The sequence below is a fragment of the Oncorhynchus mykiss genome, chromosome 32, assembly GCF_013265735.2.
Source record: "Oncorhynchus mykiss isolate Arlee chromosome 32, USDA_OmykA_1.1, whole genome shotgun sequence".
Taxonomy (NCBI): Eukaryota; Metazoa; Chordata; class Actinopteri; order Salmoniformes; family Salmonidae; genus Oncorhynchus; species Oncorhynchus mykiss.
In genome coordinates, this window is record NC_050572.1 from 31,888,686 (window position 1) to 31,910,924 (window position 22,239).

The following is a 22,239-nucleotide window of genomic DNA, read 5'->3' on the forward strand; positions in this document are numbered from 1 at the left end:
TGAAAAAGTATTTGCCCCATTTCTAATTTTGTCCACTTTTACATTTTTTTTTAATACTTAACGTTATCAGATCTTCAACCACAACCTAATATTATATAAAGTTAACCTGAGTGAACAAATAACGCAACAATTTCATACTTATTTCATAAACAAAGTTATGCAACACCAAATGCCCCTGTGTGAAAAAGTAATTGCACCCTTACACTCAATAACTGGTTGTGCCATCTTTACCTGCAATTCCTCACATCACTGGAGGAATTTTGGCCCACTCTTCCATGCAGAACTGATTTAGCTCAAGAGACATTTGTGGGTTTTCAAGCATGAACTGCTAGTTTCAAGTCCTGCCACAACATCTCAATTGGGATTAAGTCTGCACTTTGTCTAGGCCATTATAAAACTTCAAATGTGTGGTTTTTTAGCGATTTTCATGTAGACTTGATTGTGTGTTTTGGATAATTTCTTGCTGCATGACCCAGCTGCGCTCTAGCTTCAGCTCACAGATGGATGACCTGACAGACGGATTCTCCTGTAAAATGACCTGATACAGAGCATAATTCATGGTTCGTTCTATTAAGGCAAGTCATCCAGATCCTGAGGAAGCAAAGCCGTCACACTACCACCACCATGCTTGACCGTTGGTATAAGGTTCTTACTATGGAATGTAGTGTTTTGGTTTTCGCCATACATAATGGGACCCATGTAGGCTAGAACTGGTTGAATCAATGTTGTTTCCACGTCATCAACCCCAATATTGTCATGTGATGACGTTGAATCAATGTGGAAAAGGTTTTTTCCATTATGAAAAAAGATTGCAGTCAGAGTGCAGTATAACTGCAGTATGCAGCAAATACTTCATCCAAAATAACACTGTTTATTTTACTGCAGTAATTTTGAAGTGAAACTGCAGTGAGAGTGCAGTATAACTGCAGTTCAAATGCAGTGCACTGCAGTTATTCTGCAATTATTGCATCCAAAATACCAGACTGCAGTTATTGCACATTTACTGCAGTTTCAAAACTGCAATCTTTTTTTGTAAAGGTTACACCCAACTAAAATCCAGTGTCATGGTGAGTGTTTTGGTTTAATTCAAATTAGTTGACAACCCAAGGATGTTTTGTGCCCAAAACATCCCTGGGTACAAAATCTATTATGTCAATTTTCTACGGGCCTTTCAAATCTACAGAAGCACATACCTTTTAGTATCAGAATAGGGGTTATGATATTTGTATGTGTTTTATAGTATAAATATCATTGAGACAAAGCTTTTTTTCTGCCCATGTTGTAATCATTTGTTTCAGTGCTGACGTTTTTGTTTGATTCTAGATGTCACACAGTCCAATAGCCTGATTACTGAACAAGCATGCACACGTTTTCACTCTAGAGTTTGTGCAGTCAATCCATGTTGCCTTGGTTACAGGGATGGGCTCCACTGGCAATAAATACACCACACCTTGACTGACTCTCAGGTGTGGCAATTGTGTCCGCGCAATTATGAGTTCAGCAAAGCCATAACGTTTACCTCTTTCACTGAAAAGTTACTGTACTTTTACAAAGACATTGAAAAGCTTGTCGGCCCGTGAACCAAATACCATCAACAAGGTAATGTTACACATGTGTTGCTTCGTATTGTATCTACGCACATGCATTCATGTCTCAAGTTGTGTTTACCACTTCATCGCATGAATCTAAGCAAGACAAACGTGGTGATATTGGGGCAATTTAAATGTGTTTTTTAAGGGTCTTACAAAAGTAATTTTACATTTCCATTGTAATGCAAGTTTTGAAAAATAAAGTCCAAAACGGTGAAAGTCAGGGGTGTTGAATGCCTTGCCTTAGATACCGTACTATAGTACATTTATTGCGATCCATAAAACTGAACAGTGTACGTCTCTACGTTTTCCACTAGAGGCCAGCATAGGAAAGAATCCCTCAGTATCCAATAATTTGGCAGAATTGATCAGACATTAACTTGTTGGTGTTATATTTTTTTGTATCGTCATTTCTTTTCACACTCTTTATTCTTCTCAAATTAAAATATGAAGTTACAGCAAAAGTTGCTCCTCAGTTGTAACAGCTGTTTGGACTTGGTTTGCTGATACTCTGACATCAACTGTGTTCACCGCTACTATCAGGAAACTTGCCACTGTGAACCTACACAGCAACAACATGGAGCAAAGAGAGGAGGTGCAAGAAGAGGAGGAGGAGGAGAAGGACATGCACATTCCCAGGTCAGAGGTTATGGTCATCAGACTGAATTGTTTTGGTTGGACTAAATTCAATACATCAGTTATATTATCAACATACTAAATATCCAAACATCTGTTTTTTTTTGTACAATGAAACATCTATATCTAATTACAAATCCGTAGATATATAATTGTTGACCTTTCTTAACATTGTAGGTCACCTCCCAGGAATGCTCATGGCACAAATGAAGTCTTGGGGAACCCCACATTAGCTGATGATGACAGACCAGGTAACACTTCAATTCAAAATGGCAATGTTGTAACAGAACAGTCACTGTTATAAAGCTACATATAAATACAAATCCTAGTAATTAAATGTCATGATAGACCCGCCCAGCAGCCTGGCTCTGATGGAGCCCCAACCCAGGAAGAAACGCCTGATGGCCCCTGCCCTAAGTCTGACACTGGATCGCAGTGACTCGGCAGTGTCCGACGACTATGCCACCGCTGCCCTCATTCCCTCCCCCGACGACGACCTGGGACTGGACTTCGACTTGGATGCCATGGAAACGCCCTCGGACAGCGAGTCCCTCCACTTTCCAGTGCACGACATGGATTTGGAGGGTGAGGACAGGGTGCAGGGGACAGGACAGACTAACAGCCTTTATCTTTGGTCTGTTTCTTCACTCTCACAGGTTCAATATCAACCCATTAACTTATTGAACCACTTTCACTTTGATTATATTTGACATTTTTCACATTAGATAAGACACAAATGTTGGATAATACATAATATAGCTATTATCTTTATATATGCTTTGTATTAGGTGATCTTGACCTCATATATATAATATATTATAGATAGTACACAACCACTCTCTGTCTATGCATTGTGTTACCTACCAGACATTATGGGAAATTTACCATTGAAACATCATTCCCATTCAAAGATGATCTGGGAGTGGCATCATGTTGCCATAAGGCCCGTGGGTCAGTACCAGAGCAGATAGGAGTGGGCTCTCTTGACCAAGACCAGGTGGACAGCCAGGGCACTAGGTGGCGCAGGTTCTGTATGGGAGACCCTCCTCAGGAGAGTCTGGTCAACATGAGTGTACTGGAGCCTTACCTTCGAGTCTTGTCCCATGGGGGTGAGTCCAGATTCCCAGCACTTACTTAACCTATCGGACATTATGCGAGAATGTGAGTTTTTTTCAGGCCAATGGAATTTGGCTAATGTGAGCGTTTGTTGTGAGATCAACTTTGATGACACAAAGAGCATCTTAACTTTTTTTTTTTCATCTTTATTTTTCCCTCATCCAAATGTTGTTTTCCTTCCAGGTTACTTTGGAGATGGGTCTAATGACATCATTGTGTTCTCTTCCTGCTATCTCCCTGAAAACACCATGGAGAACTACCAGTATGTCATGGACAACCTATTCAGGTGTGAGAGCTAATAGTAAAACACAATCTGAATTGGCCACTCTTCAGGTCAACATAACTAACCCCAGCACCACTAAACATTGCAGGTACATTGTGGGAACATTGGACCTGATGGTGGCGGAGAACTACGTCATTGTGTACCTGTGTGCCATGGCCCAGCGCAACAAGCTCCCCGGCATTGGCTGGCTCAGAGAGTGTTATACCACCATTGACAGAAGGTTAGTTCTGTTTACTCAAATGGGCTTAGTTTGTGGTCCTATTTCAGAAAACTATATGCCACAGTGAGTAACAAAACAGTACAAAATCATTCAACTCATCAGTCTCTCATGTCAGTCAAGTCTCCAAGTTGTAGACCACGTTCCAAGCCGTCTACATTACCGTCATCAACTGTGCAATCAGAATGCTCAGGATGTGGTTAGTGGATATGTTTAACAGCTATCCAGGCATTGTGAGATCTGGAAACTGCAATGTAGTTGGCATGGAATGCAGCCAAAGTCAAGTCTCAAGTTATTTTATGCCAAGTAATTAAGTCTCAAGTAATCAAAATCGTTGAAAGTTGTCTCAGTCTGTGAAAAATATGTATCAGAGTGGAAAATCAACTAAGCAGGCTATCTCAAGACTTCGAAGGAGAGCAGGATGTTTTCCGTGTCAACTGTACAGGTGAAAACTGGATGACAATAGTGCCTAGTGTGTTGCATATTCAAGTGTGCAATTTTAGATTTTCCCGCCGAAACCCTCTCTGCTAGCAGGTTCTGTTTGTTCAGTAAGACCCAGACAGGAACGGTCCTTAGCCACCCGTTGTTCCAGATGATCTTGAAGAGGTTTAGTGCCTCCTGCATCGCCATGTCATAGCTGTTGCTGTCCACCACAAAAAGAACATCCCACACATCAGCAAAACATTGCATCCACTTTCTGCTTTTGTATCTCTGACCTCTAACATTAGATAAATTAAACCTTGAAAACATCTCACATCCCTGAAGCCTTTTTACTGTTGTTTTGTATGGAATGCATTTTCCACATGTAAATATGGCATCTGATTTACTATCGTGCTTTTCCCAGATTCACCAGCTCCTAACGGTAGTAACTGGCGCTGGCAAGTTATTTGGTTATTCTGCTTGTCTTCTCGTAGCTGTTTATTAAATCCTTTTGTTTGCTTCTCTCTGTGCCTTCTGAACACGTTGGTCTTTACTGCACAGGCAACCCATATTAAATTAATAATACTAGATTCCGAGACTTACCAAAGAAAAACAAACTTTTTCAAAATGTTAGAATTAGTTACGTTTGTAGGCCTATTGCCAGTTACAATTAAAATACAACCGGTTGATTAAGGCCTTGACCGTATCAGTTAAGCCTACTTCTTTATACACTTTCCCTAATTAGTTGATAAGTGTACATTTAATATATATATATATATATATATATATATATATATATATATATATATATATATAAAATAAGTCTAATTTCATTCTGAGAAATTAAGAAAATGGCAAAGTGTTACAACAGACCCCTTCCTCCCCTAAAATGGCACTCTGTGTCTGGCAACGAAGTGGGACGACACAGAACGCGTCCTCTGCCCCTCTCAGAAAGTTGATTCTTAGAACGTTTTCACTGTGAATCCGCAATGAAGTCATCAAGCATAATGAAGATGTAAATGTTCAGCAATGAATCTAAATATAGGCTATGTGTTTTCAAATCGAAATTCCCACGATGTCTTATTGTGGAGACAATGAATTTCAGCGCTATTCTCTAGAATCAATCGATTTTCACGAGTAGCCCAGCATTCTGACGTTCAAAACAATGCAGTTCCGTCAAAGCGGAAGCGGTGGCTATATGTTCCTCTTCACTTCCACACAGCGAGAGTAAAGCAGGTGGAAGAACGATAATTTAGAATGAAACTTCTGAAACAAATGTTTCCGCAATTCCTCTAAAATGGACGCATGCGATCATTACATAAAGCTTGTTGCTGATTCGAAAGTCTTGCTGTAGCAGCATTGCGCAAATTGTATATGTATATTCTTTATTGCCCAACTTGTAATTTCCCCAACTTGGCATCTAGTGAAATAAATGTAGGACTCGGCTAGTGGGAACGTGTTGTTTGTGTTAGGAAGTTGTGTAGAAGAATAATTATTGTATCGAATGTGAATGATCCAGGGTGTAGTCCTTAAAGTCCAACTTGCTCTGATATGATCTGTCTGTATGCAAATCAGGGCAAAACAGTCCACCCAAAACCTGTTAATTTGTAGTATTCTATGGTCCATTAAAATAAATTATATCATTATATTACATATTTTATTCAGCTGGGCAATTTGTTGTATGAATGATATAGTAGTGTCCCTACTCAAAGGCATGTGAGCCTAGTAGTTGATTAGTCTGGCTAACACATAACACTCAAAAGTCCTCTAGAGTCAGGAATGGCTCTTTGATGTTGTCGTCACAATGCGTCAATGATGGGGGCTGTGCTTTTACAGGTTGGCTCTACTCTGTGTCTGTCACTCAAACACCCACAGGCACAGCCCCAGAGTGCTGCCCCTTTCATTACAATGTTTTGATTTTCAAATCCAAACAACAAGAGATCTCAACCCCCGAGGAAAATAACTACATTTGAGAGAACCAATCAGACCAGTGTGGTCAAAGCTCTCCCTGCGCTGTGAGTCACATGGGTTGTGACATCCAGGTTAGTAGCCTGAACACCCATCCTGACTGCTGCGCTCTCCTTTAGTGAAACAGAATATCAGCTACCATGTCGAGTCTCAAGTCATCAAATTTGTGACTCATCGTGATCTAACTCAAGTCTGCCCCTCATTAGGTAATTACTATGTAATGAATATTTAACCATACTATCACAAAGTAATACCAGTAGGTTACTTTTATACCACTACCAGTACTTGTATTTTTTTTTAAACAACTTTTAAAAAACAAAAAAAACAACTTAAAGAATAAACCTGCAGTTAAACCCTCAGTAAATATTCCCAAGTAATGCCATGTACTGTATACTTAAACAAATTGTGTATGAGAGTTTGAATGTGCAGTGTAGCAACCATACTGTATGTACAGTATAGGAAGCAACACACAGCTGGTAGCTGGCCATAAGAGTGTCCCATTGGGCCTTAGCATCCAACAAGTTCACAAGAGCCTGCTTTGTAACTCCTCCTTCTTCAGCCAGAGGATGGCGTCAAAGCCAAAGTGTAGTTATGAGTTTCCTCCTGACTTCCCTCACAGCCAACCTATAGTTCTCAGGCTAGGAGGAAGTAGATTCCAGGGTCGTGTCCATTAGGCACCAAATGGAAGAAAATGGACTGAAACAGGTACGGACTACATGGACTTTTAAAACGTTTGACATTGCGTGCCCTAATGAACACAACCTTGTCATGAGTGTTATTTTTTTCAGGATGGTTACAACAGTGTCCAAAGGCTTGTGTGCAGTATGGCCACTAACATACATTTCGAGAAAGCTTTGATGTTCTAAACCTTGACCTGGGTCTCCTTGATCCTAATAATGTGACTAAATGTCTGGACCCAGTAAAGGTTTCAAGTGAACTGCAGGAGGAAAACAACTGCTAAGACCATCACACTAACCTAGTATCTTGTTGAACTGAAGGTCTAAACTTGACTATTCATGTCCCTTTATGTTACCTGAATATACTTAGTCACATATCAAATATGTGTAAAGATTTCGAGAGGTGGCCTTTTGTTCAGACACTCATATACAGTCGGAAGTTTACATACACTTAGGTTTAAGTCATTAAAACTCGTTTTTCACACCACTCCACAAATTTCTTGTTAACAAACTGTAGTTTTGGCAAGTCAGTTAGGACATCTACTTTGTGCATGACACAAGTAATTTTTCCAACAATTGTTTACATACAGATTATTTCACTGATTACTGTATCACAATTCCAGTGGGTCAGATATTTACATACACTAAGTTGAGTGTACCTTTAAACAGCTTGGAAAAGTCCAGAAAATTATGTCATGGCTTTAGAAGCTTCTGATAGGCTAATTGACATCATTTGAGTCAATTGGAGGTGTACATGTGGATGTATTTCAAGGCCTACCTAAAAACTCTGTGCCTCTTTGCTTGACATCATGGGAAAATCAAAAGACCTCAGAAAAAAATTGTAGCTCTCCACAAGTCTGGTTCATCCTTGGGAGCAATTTCCAAACGCCAGAAGGTACCACGTTCATCTGTACAAACAATAGTACGCAAGTATAAACACCATGGGACCACGCAGCCGTCATACCGCTCAGGAAGGAGATGCGTTCTGTCTCCTAGAGATGAACGTACTTTGGTGCGAAAAGTGCAAATCAATCCCAGAACAACAGCAAAGGACCTTGTGAAGATGCTGGAGGAAACAGGTACAAAAGTATCTATATCCACAGTAAAACGAGTCCTATATCAACATAACCTGAAAGGCCGCTCAGCAAGGTAGAAGCCACTGCTCCAAAACCGCCATAAAAAAGCCAGACTACGGTTTGCTACTGCATATGGGGACAAAGATCGTACTTTTTGGAGAAATGTCCTCTGGTCTGATGAAACAAAAATAGAACTGTAGAACTATTATGTAACTAATAGAACTATTATGTTTGGAGGAAAAAGGGGGAGGCTTGCAAGCCGAAGAACACCATCCCAACCGTGAAGCACGGGGGTGGCAGCTTCATTTTGTGGGGGTGCTTTGTTGCAAGAGGGACTGGTGCACTTCACAAAATATATGGCATCATGAGGATGGAAAATGATGTGGATATATTGAAGCAACATTTCAAGACATCAGTCAGGAAGTTAAAGCTTGGTCGCAAATGGGTCTTCCAAATGGACAATGACCCCAAGTATATTTCCAAAGTTGTGGCAAAATGGCTTAAGGACAACAAAGTCAAGGTATTGCAGTGGCCACCACAAAGCCCTGACCTCAATCCTATTGAAGATTTGTGGGCAGAACTGAAAAAGCGTGTGAGAGCAAGGAGACCTACAAACCTGACTCAGTTACACCAGCTCTGTCAGGAGGAATGGGCCAAAATTCACCCAACTTATTGTGGGAAGCTTGTGGAAGGCTACCCGAATCATTTGACCCAAGTTAAACCATTTAAATGCAATGCTACCAAATACTAATTGAGTGCATGTAAACTTCTGACCCACTGGGAATGTGATGAAAGAAATAAAAGCTGAAATAAATAATTCTCTCTACTATTATTCTGACATTTCACATTCTTAACATAAAGTGGTGATCGATCCTAACTGATCTAAGACAGTGAATTTTTACTTGGATTAAATATCAGGAATTGTGAAAAACTGAGTTTAAATGTATTTGGCTAAGGTAAACTTTCAACTTCAACTGTATTTGTGATATGGTTTTGGACTCAAGAGACCAGGGGTGGTGGAGTGCTCAGGTTGCGGTGTAGGGTTTGAGCATAGCCTGAAGGTAGGGAATCAAATCAAATCAAATTTTATTTGTCAAATACACATGGTTAGCAGATGTTAATGCGAGTGTAGCGAAATGCCTGTGTTCCGACAATGCAGCAATAATCAATGAGTAATCTAACCTAACAATTTCACAAAAACTACCTTATACACACAAGTGTAAAGGAATGAAGAATATGTACATACAAATATATGAATGAGTGATGGTACAGAACGGCATAGGCAAGATGCAGTAGATGGTATCAAGTACAGTATATACATATTAGATGAGTAATGTAGGGTATGTAAACATTATATGAAGTGGCATTGTTTAAAGTGGCTAGTGATACATTTTTCATACATTTTTACATTATTAAAGTGGCTGGAGTTGAGTCAATATGTTGGCAGCAGCCACTAAATGTTAGTGGTGGCTGTTTAACAGTCTGATGACCTTGAGATATAAGCTGTTTTTCAGTGTCTCAGTCCCTGCTTTGATGCACCTGTACTGACCTCGCCTTCTGGATGATAGCGGGGTGAACATGCAGTGTCTCGGGTGGTTGTTGTTCTTGATGATCTTTATGGCCTTCCTGTGACATCGGGTGGTGTAGTTGTCCTGGAGGGCAGGTAGTTTGCCCCCGGTGATGCGTTGTGCAGACCTCACTACCCTCTGGAGAGCATTACAGTTGTGTGCGGAACAGTTGCCGTACCAGGCGGTGATACAGCCCGACAGGATGCTCTCGGTTGTGCATCTGTAAAAGTTTGTGAGTGCTTTTGGTGACAAGCCAAATTTCTTCAGCCTCCTGAGGTTGAAGAGGCGCTGCTGAGCCTTCTTCACCACGCTGTCTGTGTGGGTGGACTAATTCAGTTTGTCCGTGATGTGTACGCCGAGGAACTTAAAACTTACTACCCTCTCCACTACTGTCCCATCGATGTGGAATGGTGGGGTAATCTCTCTGCTGTTTCCTGAAGTCCACGATCATATCCTTTGTTTTGTTGACGTTGAGTGTGAGGTTATTTTCCTGGCACCACACTCCGAGGGCCCTCACCTCCTCCCTGTAGGCCATCTTGTCGTTGTTGGTAATCAAGCCTACCACTGTAGTGTTGTCTGCAAACTTGATGATTGAGTTGGAGGCGTGGGTGAACAGGGAGTACAGAAGAGGGCTCAGAACGCACCCTTGTCGGGCCCCAGTGTTGAGGATCAGCGGGGTGGAGATGTTACCTACCCTCACCACCTGGGGGCGGCCCGTCATGAAGTCCAGTACCGAGTTGCACAGGGTGGGGTCGAGACCCAGGTCTCGAACTTGATGACGAGTTTGGAGGGTACTATAGTGTTAAATGCTGAGCTGTAGTCGATGAACAGCATGCTCACATAGGTATTCTTCTTATCCAGATGGGTTAGGGCAGTGTGCAGTGTGGTTGCGATTGCGTCGTCTGTGGAGCTATTGGGGCGGTAAGCAAATTGGAGTGGATCTAGGGCGTCAGGTAGGGTGGAGGTGATATGGTCCTTGACTAGTCTCTCAAAGCACTTCATGATGACGGAAGTGAGTGCTACAGGGCGGTAGTCATTTAGCTCAGTTACCTTTGCTTTCTTGGGAACAGGAACAATGGTGGCCCTCTTGAAGCATGTGGGAACAGCAGACTTGGATAAGGATTGATTGAATATGTCCGTAAACACACCAGCCAGCTGGTCTGCGCATGCTCTGAGGACGTGGCTGGGGATGCCGTCTGGGCCTGCAGCCTTGTGAGGGTTAACACGCTTAAATGTTTTACTCACGTCGGCTGCAGTGAAGGAGAGTCCGCAGGTTTTGGTAGTGGGCCGTGTCAGTGGCACTGTATTGTCCTCAAAGTGAGCAAAGAAGTTGTTTAGTCTGTCTGGGAGCAAGACATCCTGGTCCGCGACGGGGCTGGTTTTCTTTTCGTAATCCGTGATTGACTGTAGACCCTGCCACATACCTCTTGTGTCTGAGCCGTTGAATTGCGATGTTTTAATAGTTGCTGTGGGTACGACTTCGCCGATGCGACAACGCCGATGCGATGGCCGGTATATCTTGCTGCTCGGTTGGCAGGTATCATTGCCTTGTAGTGGATGCAAGCTTCAACTGGAATCCAGTGGAGTGTGTGGAGGAGCGGGGTGACATGGGAGAATTTGGTACGGTTGAACACTAGTCGGGCTGCAGCGTTCTGGATAAGTTGCAGGGGTTTCATGCACAAGCGGGGAGCCCAGCCAACAGTGAGTTGCAGTAGTCCAGACGAGAGATGACAAGTGCCTGGACACACTTCCTGTGTGAGGTAAGGTCGTACTCTACAGATGTTGTAGAACATGAACCTGCAGGAGCAAGTTACTGCTTTGATGTTTGCAAAGAATGACAGGATGTTGTCCAGGGTCACGTCAAGGTTTTTTGCACTTTGGGAGCGGGACACCGCAGAGTTGTCAACCATGATGGAGCGGGCAGGCCTTCCTCGGAAGAAAGAGCAGCTCCATGTTGTCGAGGTTGAGCTTGAAGTGGTGGGCCGATATCTAAGCTGAGATATCTGCCAGACACGCAGAGACGTGTATCACCACCTGGGTAGCAGAATGGGGAGAAAAGTGTCATCAATATAGCAATCATAGGAGAGACCATGTGAGGATATGACAGAGCCGAGTGACTTGGTGTATACAGTAGAGAGAAGAGGAGAGAGCCTAGAACCGAACCCTGGGGGACACCAGTAGTGAGAATACGTGGTTCAGACACAGATCCTCTCCACCTCACCTGATAGGAGCAGTCTGCCAGGTAGGATGTAATCATACAGACACTGAGGTGCCCAGCCCTGAGAGGGTGAAGAGGAGGATCTGATGGTTCACTGTGTTGATGGCAGCGGATAGATATAGGAGGACGAGAACAGAGGAGAGAGAGTCAGCTTTGCTAGTGTGGAGAGGGAGAGCCTCTGTGACACAACGAAGATCAGTCTCAGTTGAGTGACCAATCCTAAAGCCTGACGTTCTGAGAGAGATAGCGAGAGAGTTGGTAAGAGACAGCACACTCAAGTGTTTTGGAAAGAAAAGAAACAAGGGATACCTGTCAGTCGTTTTTGATGTCAGAGGGGTCGGACATTGGTTTCTTGTGGAGGGGAGAGACTCAGAGGAGACGCAGCCAGTGAGTTGATTAGGGAAGTGAGGAGTGGGAGGTCTCCAGGGATGGTCTGGAGAAGGGAGGAGGGGATTGGGTTGAGCGGGCAGGTTGTCAGGTGGCCGGACCTCACTAGTCGCAGGATTTAATCTGGAGAGAGAGGGGAGAAAGAGGTCAAGGCTTACGGTAGTTCTGCGTGAGTAGGACCAGTGGATAGGCTGAGGGAATGAGCTGATGTCATCACCCTTCTTTTCAAAGTGGTTGATAAAGTTGTCCGCAGAGAGGGAGGAGGGAGTGGCTGGACGATTAAGGAGGGAGGAGAAGGTGGAAAAGTGTTTCCTAGGGTTAAAGGCAGATCTTGAAATTGAGTGATAAAAAGTGGCTTAAACAGTGAATACAGAGGAAGAGAAGTTAGAGAGGAGGGAGTGAAGGGATGATAGGTCCTCCGGAAGTGTTGTTTGCGCTCATCAAGTGTATTGCCTGCCTTGTCAGTGGGAGGGGACTGGGATTGGGTCAAAGTGGCAAAAGGAGGGGAAAGAAAGAGTTGGAGAGAAATGAATCGAAGGAAGACGTCGAGAGGTTGAAGTCGCCCAATATGAGGAGCAGTGAGCCATGGTCAGAAAATGAGCTTATCAAGGTATCAAGCTCATTGAGGAACTCTAAGGGCACCTGGTGAATGATAGATGACAACAATGTTAAGCTTGAGAGGACAAGTGACAGTGACCACATGGAATTCAAATGAGGAGATGGAGAGGTGAGTGAAAATCTCCACTTAAGAGAAATGAGCAGCCATGTGCCACCACCGCGACGACCAGATGCTCACGGACTATGAGAGAACACATAGTCAGATGAATAGAGATCAGCTGGAGTAGCAGTGTTGTCTGGGCTGATACATGTCTCCGTCAGGGCTAAAAGGTCAAGGGACTGAAGGGCAGCATAGGCTGAGATTAACTGTGTTCTTGACCACAGATTGGCAGTTCCAAACGCTGGCGGAGTCCAAGAATTCCACATGGGTTGTGCATGGAGGGTACACTAAATTAGATGGTCAAGGGGAGGTGGAGCGTCTAAAGCCTACACGGAGAGGAGTGAACTGGGATAGAAAACACACACACATATACTGAACAAAAATATAAACACAACATGCAACAATTTCAAAGATTTTACTAAGTTACAGTTCATGTAAGGAAATCAGTAAATTTAAATAAATTCATTAGGCCCTAATCTATGGATTTCACATGACAAGGTGTGGGTGCAGCCATACAGTAGGTGGGCCTTGGAGGGCATAGGCCCATCCACTTGGGAGCCAGGCACAGCCAATCCGAATGAGTTTTTCCCCACAAAAGGACTTGATTACAGACAGAAATACTCCTCAGCACCCCTCCTCAGATGATCCCTTAGGTGAAGAAGCCGGGTGTAGAGGTCCTGAGCTGGCATGCTTAAACATGGTCTGTGGTTGTGAGGCCATTTGGGCATACTGCCAAATTCTCTAAAACAACATTGGAAGCAGCTTATGGTAAAGAACATTAAATTCTCTGGCAACAGCTCTAGTGGACAGTCCTGCAGTCAGCATGCCAATTGCACGCTCCCTCAAAATCTGTGGCATTGTGTTGGTAACAAAACTTCACATTTTATAGTGGCCTTTTATTGTCCACAGCACAAGGTGCACCTGTGTAATGATCATGCTGTCTAATCAGCTTCTTGATATGCCACACCTCTCAGGTGGATGAATTATCTTGGCAAAGGTTATAAATGCTCACTAACAGTGATGTAAACAAATGTGTGCACAACATTTTAGAGAAGTAAGCTTTTTGTGCGTTTGGAATTTTTCTGGGATTTTGTATTTCAGCTCATGAAACATGGAACCAACACTTTACATGTTGCGTTTATATTTTGGTTCTGTATAGTTGAAAAGCTACAAAAGAGCAACATGAGAATCTGAAAATAACAAAGATATTCAAGTGAGAGAGTGGAGCCTTCCTCTCTATATTTCCTCGATTAACGCCACAGAGGAACTCGGCAGAACCGTCTTTGATTTCGGCGACGGTACCTCTGCTGACATGACCGCCACTTACAGCTGCCCCTGAGAAAACAGGGGACAGTGATGTACTAACATCATCATGTTTTACATAGGTTGCCAAGTTCACAGTGTTTAAGAACTGGTTTCCGGGACAAGATGAAGTGTTTGTGGATGAAAAAGCACTTTCAATTAGAGGTCGACCGATTATGATTTTTCACTGCCGATACCGATTATTGGAGGACCAAAAAAAGCCGATACCAATTAATCGTCCGATTTTTAAAATTAATTTGTAATTATGACAATTACAACAATACTGAATGAACACTTATTTTAACTTAATATAATACATCAATAAAATCAATGTAGCCTCAAATAAATAATGAAACATGTTCAATTTGGTTTAAATAATGCAAAAACAAAGTGTTGGAGAAGAAAGTAGAAGTGCAATATGTGCCATGTAAGAAAGCTAACGTTTAAGTTCCTTGCTCAGAACATGAGAACATATGAAAGCTGGTGGTTCCTTTTAACACGAGTCTTCAATATTCCAAGGTAAGAGGTTTTAGGTTGTAGTTATTATAGGAATTAGAGTACTATTTCTCTCTATACCATTTGTATTTCATATACCTTTGACTATTGGATGTTCTTATAGGCACTTTAGTATTGCCAGTGTAACAGTATAGCTTCCGTCCCTCTCCTCGCCCCTACAACAGCCACACTCGAAGCAGCGTTACCCATTGCTCCACAAAAACCGCAGCCCATGCAGAGCAAGGGGAACAACCACTCCAAGTCTCAGAGCGAGTGACATTTGAAACGCTATTAGCGCGCACCCCGCTAACTAGCTAGCCATTTCACATCGGTTACACCAGCCTAATCTCGGGAGATGATAGGCTTGGAGTCATAAACAGCAGAGCTGCTGGCAAAATGCACGAGAGTGCTGTTTGAATGAATGCTTACGAGCCTGCTGGTGCCTACCATCGCTCAGTCAGACTGCTCTATCAAATCATAAACTTAGTTATAACATAATAACACACAGAAATAAGAGCCTTAGGTCATTAATATGGTTGAATCCGGAAACTATCATCTCAAAAACAAGAGGTTTATTCTTTCAGTGAAATACGGAACCGTTCCGTATTTTATCTAACGGGTGGCCTCCATCAGTCTAAATATTGCTGTTACATTGCACAACTGTCAATGTTATGTCATAATTACGTAAAATTCTGGCAAATTAGGCGCCGCAAACTGTTGCATATACACTGACTGCGTGCAATGAACGCAAGAGAAGTGACACAATTTCACCTGGTTAATATTGCCTGCTAGCCTGTATTTCTTTAAGCTAAATATGCAGGTTTAAAAATATATACTTCTGTGTATTGATTTTAAGAAAGGCATTGATGTTTATGGTTAGGTACACATTGGAGCAAGGACAGTCCTTTTTCGCGAATACGCACCGCATCGATTATATGCAACGCAGGACACGCTAGATAAACTAGTAATATCATCAACCATGTGTAGTTAACTAGTGATTATGATTGATTGATTGTTTTTTATAAGATAAGTTTAATGCTAGCTAGCAACTTACCTTGGCTTACTGCATTTGCGTAACAGGCAGTCTCCTCGTGGAGTGCAATGAGGCAGGTGGTTAGAGCGTTGGACTAGTTAACTGTAAGGTTGCAAGATTGAATCCCCGAGCTGACAAGGTAAAAATCTGTTGTTCTGCCCCTGAACAAGGAAGTTAACCCACCGTTCCTAGGCCGTCATTGAAAATAAGAATGTGTTCTTAACTGACTTGCCTAGTTAAATAAAGATTAAGCAAAGGTGTAAAAAATAAAACATTTTTTAAAAATCGGCCAAATCGGTGTCCAAAAATACAGATTTCCAATTGTTATGAAAACTTGAAATCGGCCCTAATTAATCGGCCATTCCGATTAATCGGTCGACCTCTTCTTTCAATAGTTCTACATAGAACAAGCTTTTCGGTCCAGGAGTAGGTCTCACCCGTGTCTGGCAAAGCGGCCCTTAGAGTCTACAGACATGTTCCTTTGTGATGTGTTCTCTACCAATAGAGCTAGCGGTCTGCCTTTTGACACCTGACAGTGTCTATCCAACTTCCCCTCTCACTTCCTCTTGTTTGGCTTGGCCCCTGTTAGTGTGAGAGGTAGACTCCTTACTCAGCAGTTTGCGCCTGTCTGGGGAGTCACACAGACTGGGCCCCAAAGAACCTCTGGTAAAGATACAGGTCTTACGGAAGGGTTTAAACCGTCAATCATGGTGATGTGACAGGTGTGTGAGAGAGGTAGTGGACAACCGCAGTAGATATGCTGACAGATTGAAAGAACAACTGTAACCTTTACTCTTACACTTGATTATGTTTTTCTCATAGGTTGAGGAAGAGTCTGAAAGCTCTATACATTGTCCACCCGACCTGGTACATCAAGGCCCTGATCACCATCATCAAGCCCTTCATCAGGTGAGGACCACCATCCCCTGAGACACCAAGTCCAGTCTTTCAGGGTTGCTGTTGTTATTGTTGTTGAGTCAAATGGGCCCTGTTACTACATGAAGCAAAAAGGGACAGCGATAGAACAATGGCCACTGTTAGAGCAGCCGCCCTGATCTGGTAGCTGTAAGAGTACACATTTTGTGTATATATTTGATCTAAATCATGCTGTCCACTACTCTTGTCTTTATTTTTGACATGTTGGCTCTGTGGCCTCACATAAAACGAATGTCTTCTGGTCCCGTCCTCCTCACAGCTCCAAATTCAGTCGCAAGCTTCAGTTTATCGACAGATTTCAGGAGCTGTCCCAGCACATCCCTATTGAGCGTGTGCAGATCCCCGACTGTGTCAGACAGTGAGTGACCTCATCAGACACTCTCACACATTCACAAAGAGCTATGTTAATGAATCCATGAATAGAAAAGCCCAACACCTATATGTATTGTGTGACTAATATAGAGTTATTCCTAATCACTCTAACTACTATTGAGCAAATAAAATTATTCACTTACAGCGAGAAAACAGGGAGCCCTTCTATTGTGACGGTTCATGAAAATGTATGGCCTTTGTGTATGTACAGTGCCTTGCGAAAGTATTCGGCCACCTTGAACTTTGCGACCTTTTGCCACATTTCAGCCTTCAAACATAAAGATATAGAACTGTATTTTTTTGTGAAGAATCAACAACAAGTGGGACACAATCATGAAGTGGAACGACATTTATTGGATATTTCAAACTTTTTTAACAAATCAAAAACTGAAAAATTGGGCGTGCAAAATTATTCAGCCCCCTTAAGTTAATACTTTGTAGCGCCACCTTTTGCTGCGATTACAGCTGTAAGTCGCTTGGGGTATGTCTCTATCAGTTTTGCACATCGAGAGACTGACATTTTTTCCCATTCCTCCTTGCAAAACACCTCGAGCTCAGTGAGGTTGGATGGAGAGCATTTGTGAACAGCAGTTTTCAGTTCTTTCCACAGATTCTCGATTGGATTCAGATCTGGACTTTGACTTGGCCATTCTAACACCTGGATATGTTTATTTTTGAACCATTCCATTGTAGATTTTGCTTTATGTTTTGGATCATTGTCTTGTTGGAAGACAAATCTCCATCCCAGTCTCAGGTCTTTTGCAGACTCAATCAGGTTTTCTTCCAGAATGGTCCTGTATTTGGCTCCATCCATCTTCCCATCAATTTTAACCATCTTCCCTGTCCCTGCTGAAGAAAAGCAGGCCCAAACCATGATGCTGCCACCACCATGTTTGACAGTGGGGATGGTGTGTTCAGCTGTGTTGCTTTTACGCCAAACATAACGTTTTGCATTGTTGCCAAAGAGTTCAATTTTGGTTTTATCTGACCAGAGCACCTTCTTCCACATGTTTGGTGTGTCTCCCAGGTGGCTTGGGGCAAACTTTAAATGACACTTTTTAAGGATATCTTTAAGAAATGGCTTTCTTCTTGCCACTCTTCCATAAAGGCCAGATTTGTGCAATATATGACTGATTGTTGTCCTATGGACAGAGTCTCCCACCTCAGCTGTAGATCTCTGCAGTTCATCCAGAGTGATCATGGGCCTCTTGGCTGCATCTCTGATCAGTCTTCTCCTTGTATGAGCTGAAAGTTTAGAGGGACGGCCAGATCTTGGTAGATTTGCAGTGGTCTGATACTTATCGCTTGCACAGTGCTCCTTGGGATGTTTAAAGCTTGGGAAATCTTTTTGTATCCAAATCCGGCTTTAAACTTCTTCACAACAGTATCTCGGACCTGCCTGGTGTGTTCCTTGTTCTTCATGATGCTCTCTGCGCTTTTAACGGACCTCTGAGACTATCACAGTGCAGGTGCATTTATACAGAGACTTGATTACACACAGGTGGATTGTATTTATCATCATTAGTCATTTAGGTCAACATTGGATCATTCAGAGATCCTCACTGAACTTCTGGAGAGAGTTTGCTGCACTGAAAGTAAAGGGGCTGAATAATTTTGCACGCCCAATTTTTCAGTTTTTGATTTGTTAAAAAAGTTTGAAATATCCAATAAATGTCGTTCCACTTCATGATTGTGTCCCACTTGTTGTTGATTCTTCACAAAAAAATACAGTTTTATATCTTTATGTTTGAAGCCTGAAATGTGGCAAAAGGTCGCAAAGTTCAAGGGGGCCGAATACTTTCGCAAGGCACTGTATTTATAGTTTTTTCAATCTATTTCCATTCACATAGGTTTGACGAGAACATGGACAGGTGACACGTTCAGAATGGTGATCTGGAACACAGTATAAGGTTAGGTACACAAAGCCAAAAATGTGGACTAAAAAGGCTCAAATCTGGCAACCCATGACTTTGATTCTGAGGATGAACCGGGCTGCCCAATCTGATATCTGTTGTCCTATGAGATAACTTTAGTCATACATCACTTGGCAAAGTATCTACTGAAGGACCACAAGTAGATGCACTGTGTACAAAAACTTTATGAACACCTGCTCTTTCCATGACATACTGTCGACTGACCAGGTGAAAGCTATGATCCATTATTGATGTCACTTATTAAATACACTTCAATCAATGTAGATGAAGGGGAAGAAACAGGTTAAAGAAGGATTTGGGCAAGACAAATGATTAAAGTGCCAGGCGCACCCGTTTGTGTCAAGAACTGCAATGCTGCAGAGTTTTTCATTCTCAACTGTGTCTTTTGTGTTTCAAGAATGGTCCACCACCCAAAGGACATCCAGCCAACTTGACACAACTGTGGGAAGCATTGGAGTCAACATGGGCCAGCATCCCTGTGGAACGTTCGACACCTTGTAGAGTCCATGCCCCGACAAATTGAGGCTGTTCTGAGGGCAAAGTGAGGGTGCAACTCAATATTAGGATGGTGTTCTTAATGTTTTGTACACTCAGTTTTAAGTATAATGTAACAATGTGTACATACACTAATTATTACATTACTATCTACTACCATGTACAGTGGCGACCCATCATTCAGGGCAAGTGGGGCAGAGCCCCACCATTTTTGGGGCTTTCCTGTTCTTCATGTTATGGCGTTAATACTTGTCACATATCAGTTTGCAAACAACGTAAAAAACAATATCATTGAGTTAATAAAGCCGCATACAAACATGGCCTCTTTTTTGTTTTCCTAAGGCAGCTCCAAAGTACAGGTGTTTCAGCTTAGCTCAGTGCTTTCTGTGATGGTGGGGCAAGCCAGCAGAAAATACGGAGCGTTGCGCCGTGATTGGCTCAGTGTTCTGTCACTCATCGGGACACTACGTCACCGCCAAGTTTAAAGGTAGAGCTAGAAAATGTAAGCCTTTTGGGTGCTGCCATAGAGTTACATTAGAAGTGCCCATCCAAGAAGGTTCAAGGTCATTGGCCACAGATAAAATGACATCAAACCACATATCTACAGTAGCTTTGATTGGACTGTTAACATCATACTTTCAAAATCTTAGCTTGCAGTCATCATCATGAATCAAGTCGACAATCTACTGGCAAATAATTTTTAATCCTTCTCATATGAAGAGAAATAATGAAGAGAATTTATAGATCAAAATGTACCGGTGCTCATTGGCCATTTGACATAAACATTACACAACGAGTTGGAAATCGGAAATTCAACAATGAGTGGTTTGGAAGGAATCAGTGGCTAACTGCAAGCATTGCAAAGCAATCATTACCCTGCTATTCAGTAGAGTGGTTATGTGGTCTACGATTAAGAGTCTCTTTTCCTAGTTTAAAATTATAAACATTCAAAATTGGCCATGCTGTCACTGAAGCATGCTTTGTGCCGCACTCACACCAATTCTTAACTCAGAACTGCAAAATCTGACTTCAGTGAGTTCAAGACAACTGGGAACTCGGGGAAAAACGAGCTATGGCTGGGAAAATACATTTTGAACTTTCACCCAACTCAGAACTCAGGCCTCTTTCTAGAGCTATGACCTGAAGATCACTGACGTCATCATGATTGAACTTTTTTGTTGTTGTTGGAGTTCCCAGTTGTCTTGAAAGCACCATAAATCCAGAGAATGCCAGACTTTAATGAAAGTTTGATGACAAAATTTGCTCATGAAGGACCGCCTCGCCACCTTCCTGTTTAACTGAGCACAGCACAGCAAGGTGAGTCCAAAAATGTCTGGTATTGTCACACCCTGACCATTGAGAGCCTTTTTATTCCCTATTTTGGTTAGGTGGGGGTGTGACTAGGGTGGGTAATCTAGGTTGTTTTATTTCTATGTTGGCCTGGTATGGTTCCCAATCAGAGGCAGCTGTTTATCGGTCTCTGATTGGGGATCATATTTAGGCAGCCATTTCCTCACTGTGTCTTGTGGGATCTTGTTTTTGTGTTGCCTGTGAGCACTCCAGAACATCACGTTTAGTTTGTTCTTGTTTTTGTGCCTTTCATTGAATAAACATGTGGAACCCATATCGCGCTGCGCTTTGGTCCTAGTATGTTTTCGATGATCGTGACATGTGTGCTGCTGCATAAATGATGTAATATGCCAGGGAGATAGTATTACTTTCTTAGCTACACTATACATAAGTATGTTGTGTAGTAAGCTTTTAGTAGCCCATGTGCCTCACCCTAATAATTGTCTATTTTCACCTTTTTATTTCGCAAACTCTTCTGATTTGGTGGTGCATATGTAGCCTATAAAGTGTTTTTGAGAAATGAAATCATCAAATATGGTTAGAGCTTTCATTCTGCTTATATGCCCCCTTTATTTATCCTAAGTGTTCTCCCTGTACACCAAGTCAGAACCAAAGAATGGCCCATGTTCTGAATTATGTTGCGGTACATTTCAAAAGTGCTGAACAAATAGTTATATTGACCATGTCCACCCTAGCTTGGTCATTGTATTAATCAAAATTACAGATTGCCTCTTATCTGCTTGTCGTCCCCTTATGCCATAGTTTGTACATCAATTGTCAGTAGAAACCACATTTGTTTAAGCAAGTCAGCCATATCAGCTAAGTCAGTAAATGAGGCTGAATTAACTGTTTCGCTGCCAGACAAGGCTCCTCTGATATCCAGGCGTAGCAGTGGTAAGGTGTTGGGACAGCTTTATGTAGGCCCTAACAGTTTGTGGGCACTGTTATAGTGCAATGAATATATTGTTAAGTGTTGTGAAGTGGCTTAGCTGGCATTCCCACCTTTTTGTGAGCTAAAATCACCACTGACCATGTAAATACATGGGCTTTAGGACACTAAAGTGAGGCCTTCTTTTCACATCTTTCTCAGTTACAAAATAAATTTTATAGATTGACATCACTCCCTGTGGTCCCCTTTCTTACTGTCATCAATGTATAAAGGAGGGACCTTTTTTTAAACACAGTTCTGAATCACAGATTCATTCCCAACTATTGCGTAATATTGGAAGGATTTTATACTGTATTTTTTTTTTTTAACTACACTGGCATCAGATACAGTATGGCTCTCATTACTGTTACTGGGCAGATTGACAATGACTTCCTGCCAAAGCTCTGGCTCAGCTACAATGTAAAACCTATGACTTCACTGGCTTTAATTCCTCTGGCGACATTGATCTTTTCATCTCACTTTACACCAGTGAATAGTTTATCAGATAAATTGTGATCCAC

General features: G+C 42.2%; 1 protein-coding gene across 1 annotated transcript; it reads left to right on the forward strand.

Moving 5' to 3' along the window:
- The first annotated feature begins 1,381 nt into the window (after nucleotides 1-1,381).
- LOC110488301 (BCL2/adenovirus E1B 19 kDa protein-interacting protein 2) lies at nucleotides 1,382-21,066 on the forward strand. Its single transcript, XM_021560476.2, has 10 exons — nucleotides 1,382-1,599; nucleotides 2,133-2,228; nucleotides 2,403-2,476; nucleotides 2,574-2,810; nucleotides 3,137-3,334; nucleotides 3,525-3,627; nucleotides 3,713-3,844; nucleotides 16,526-16,612; nucleotides 16,899-16,997; nucleotides 18,862-21,066. Exons 2-10 carry the CDS (start codon nucleotides 2,167-2,169, stop codon nucleotides 18,884-18,886), a joined length of 1,017 nt encoding a protein of 338 aa, XP_021416151.2. The 5' UTR covers nucleotides 1,382-1,599; nucleotides 2,133-2,166; the 3' UTR covers nucleotides 18,887-21,066.
- Nucleotides 21,067-22,239: the final 1,173 nt, after the last annotated feature.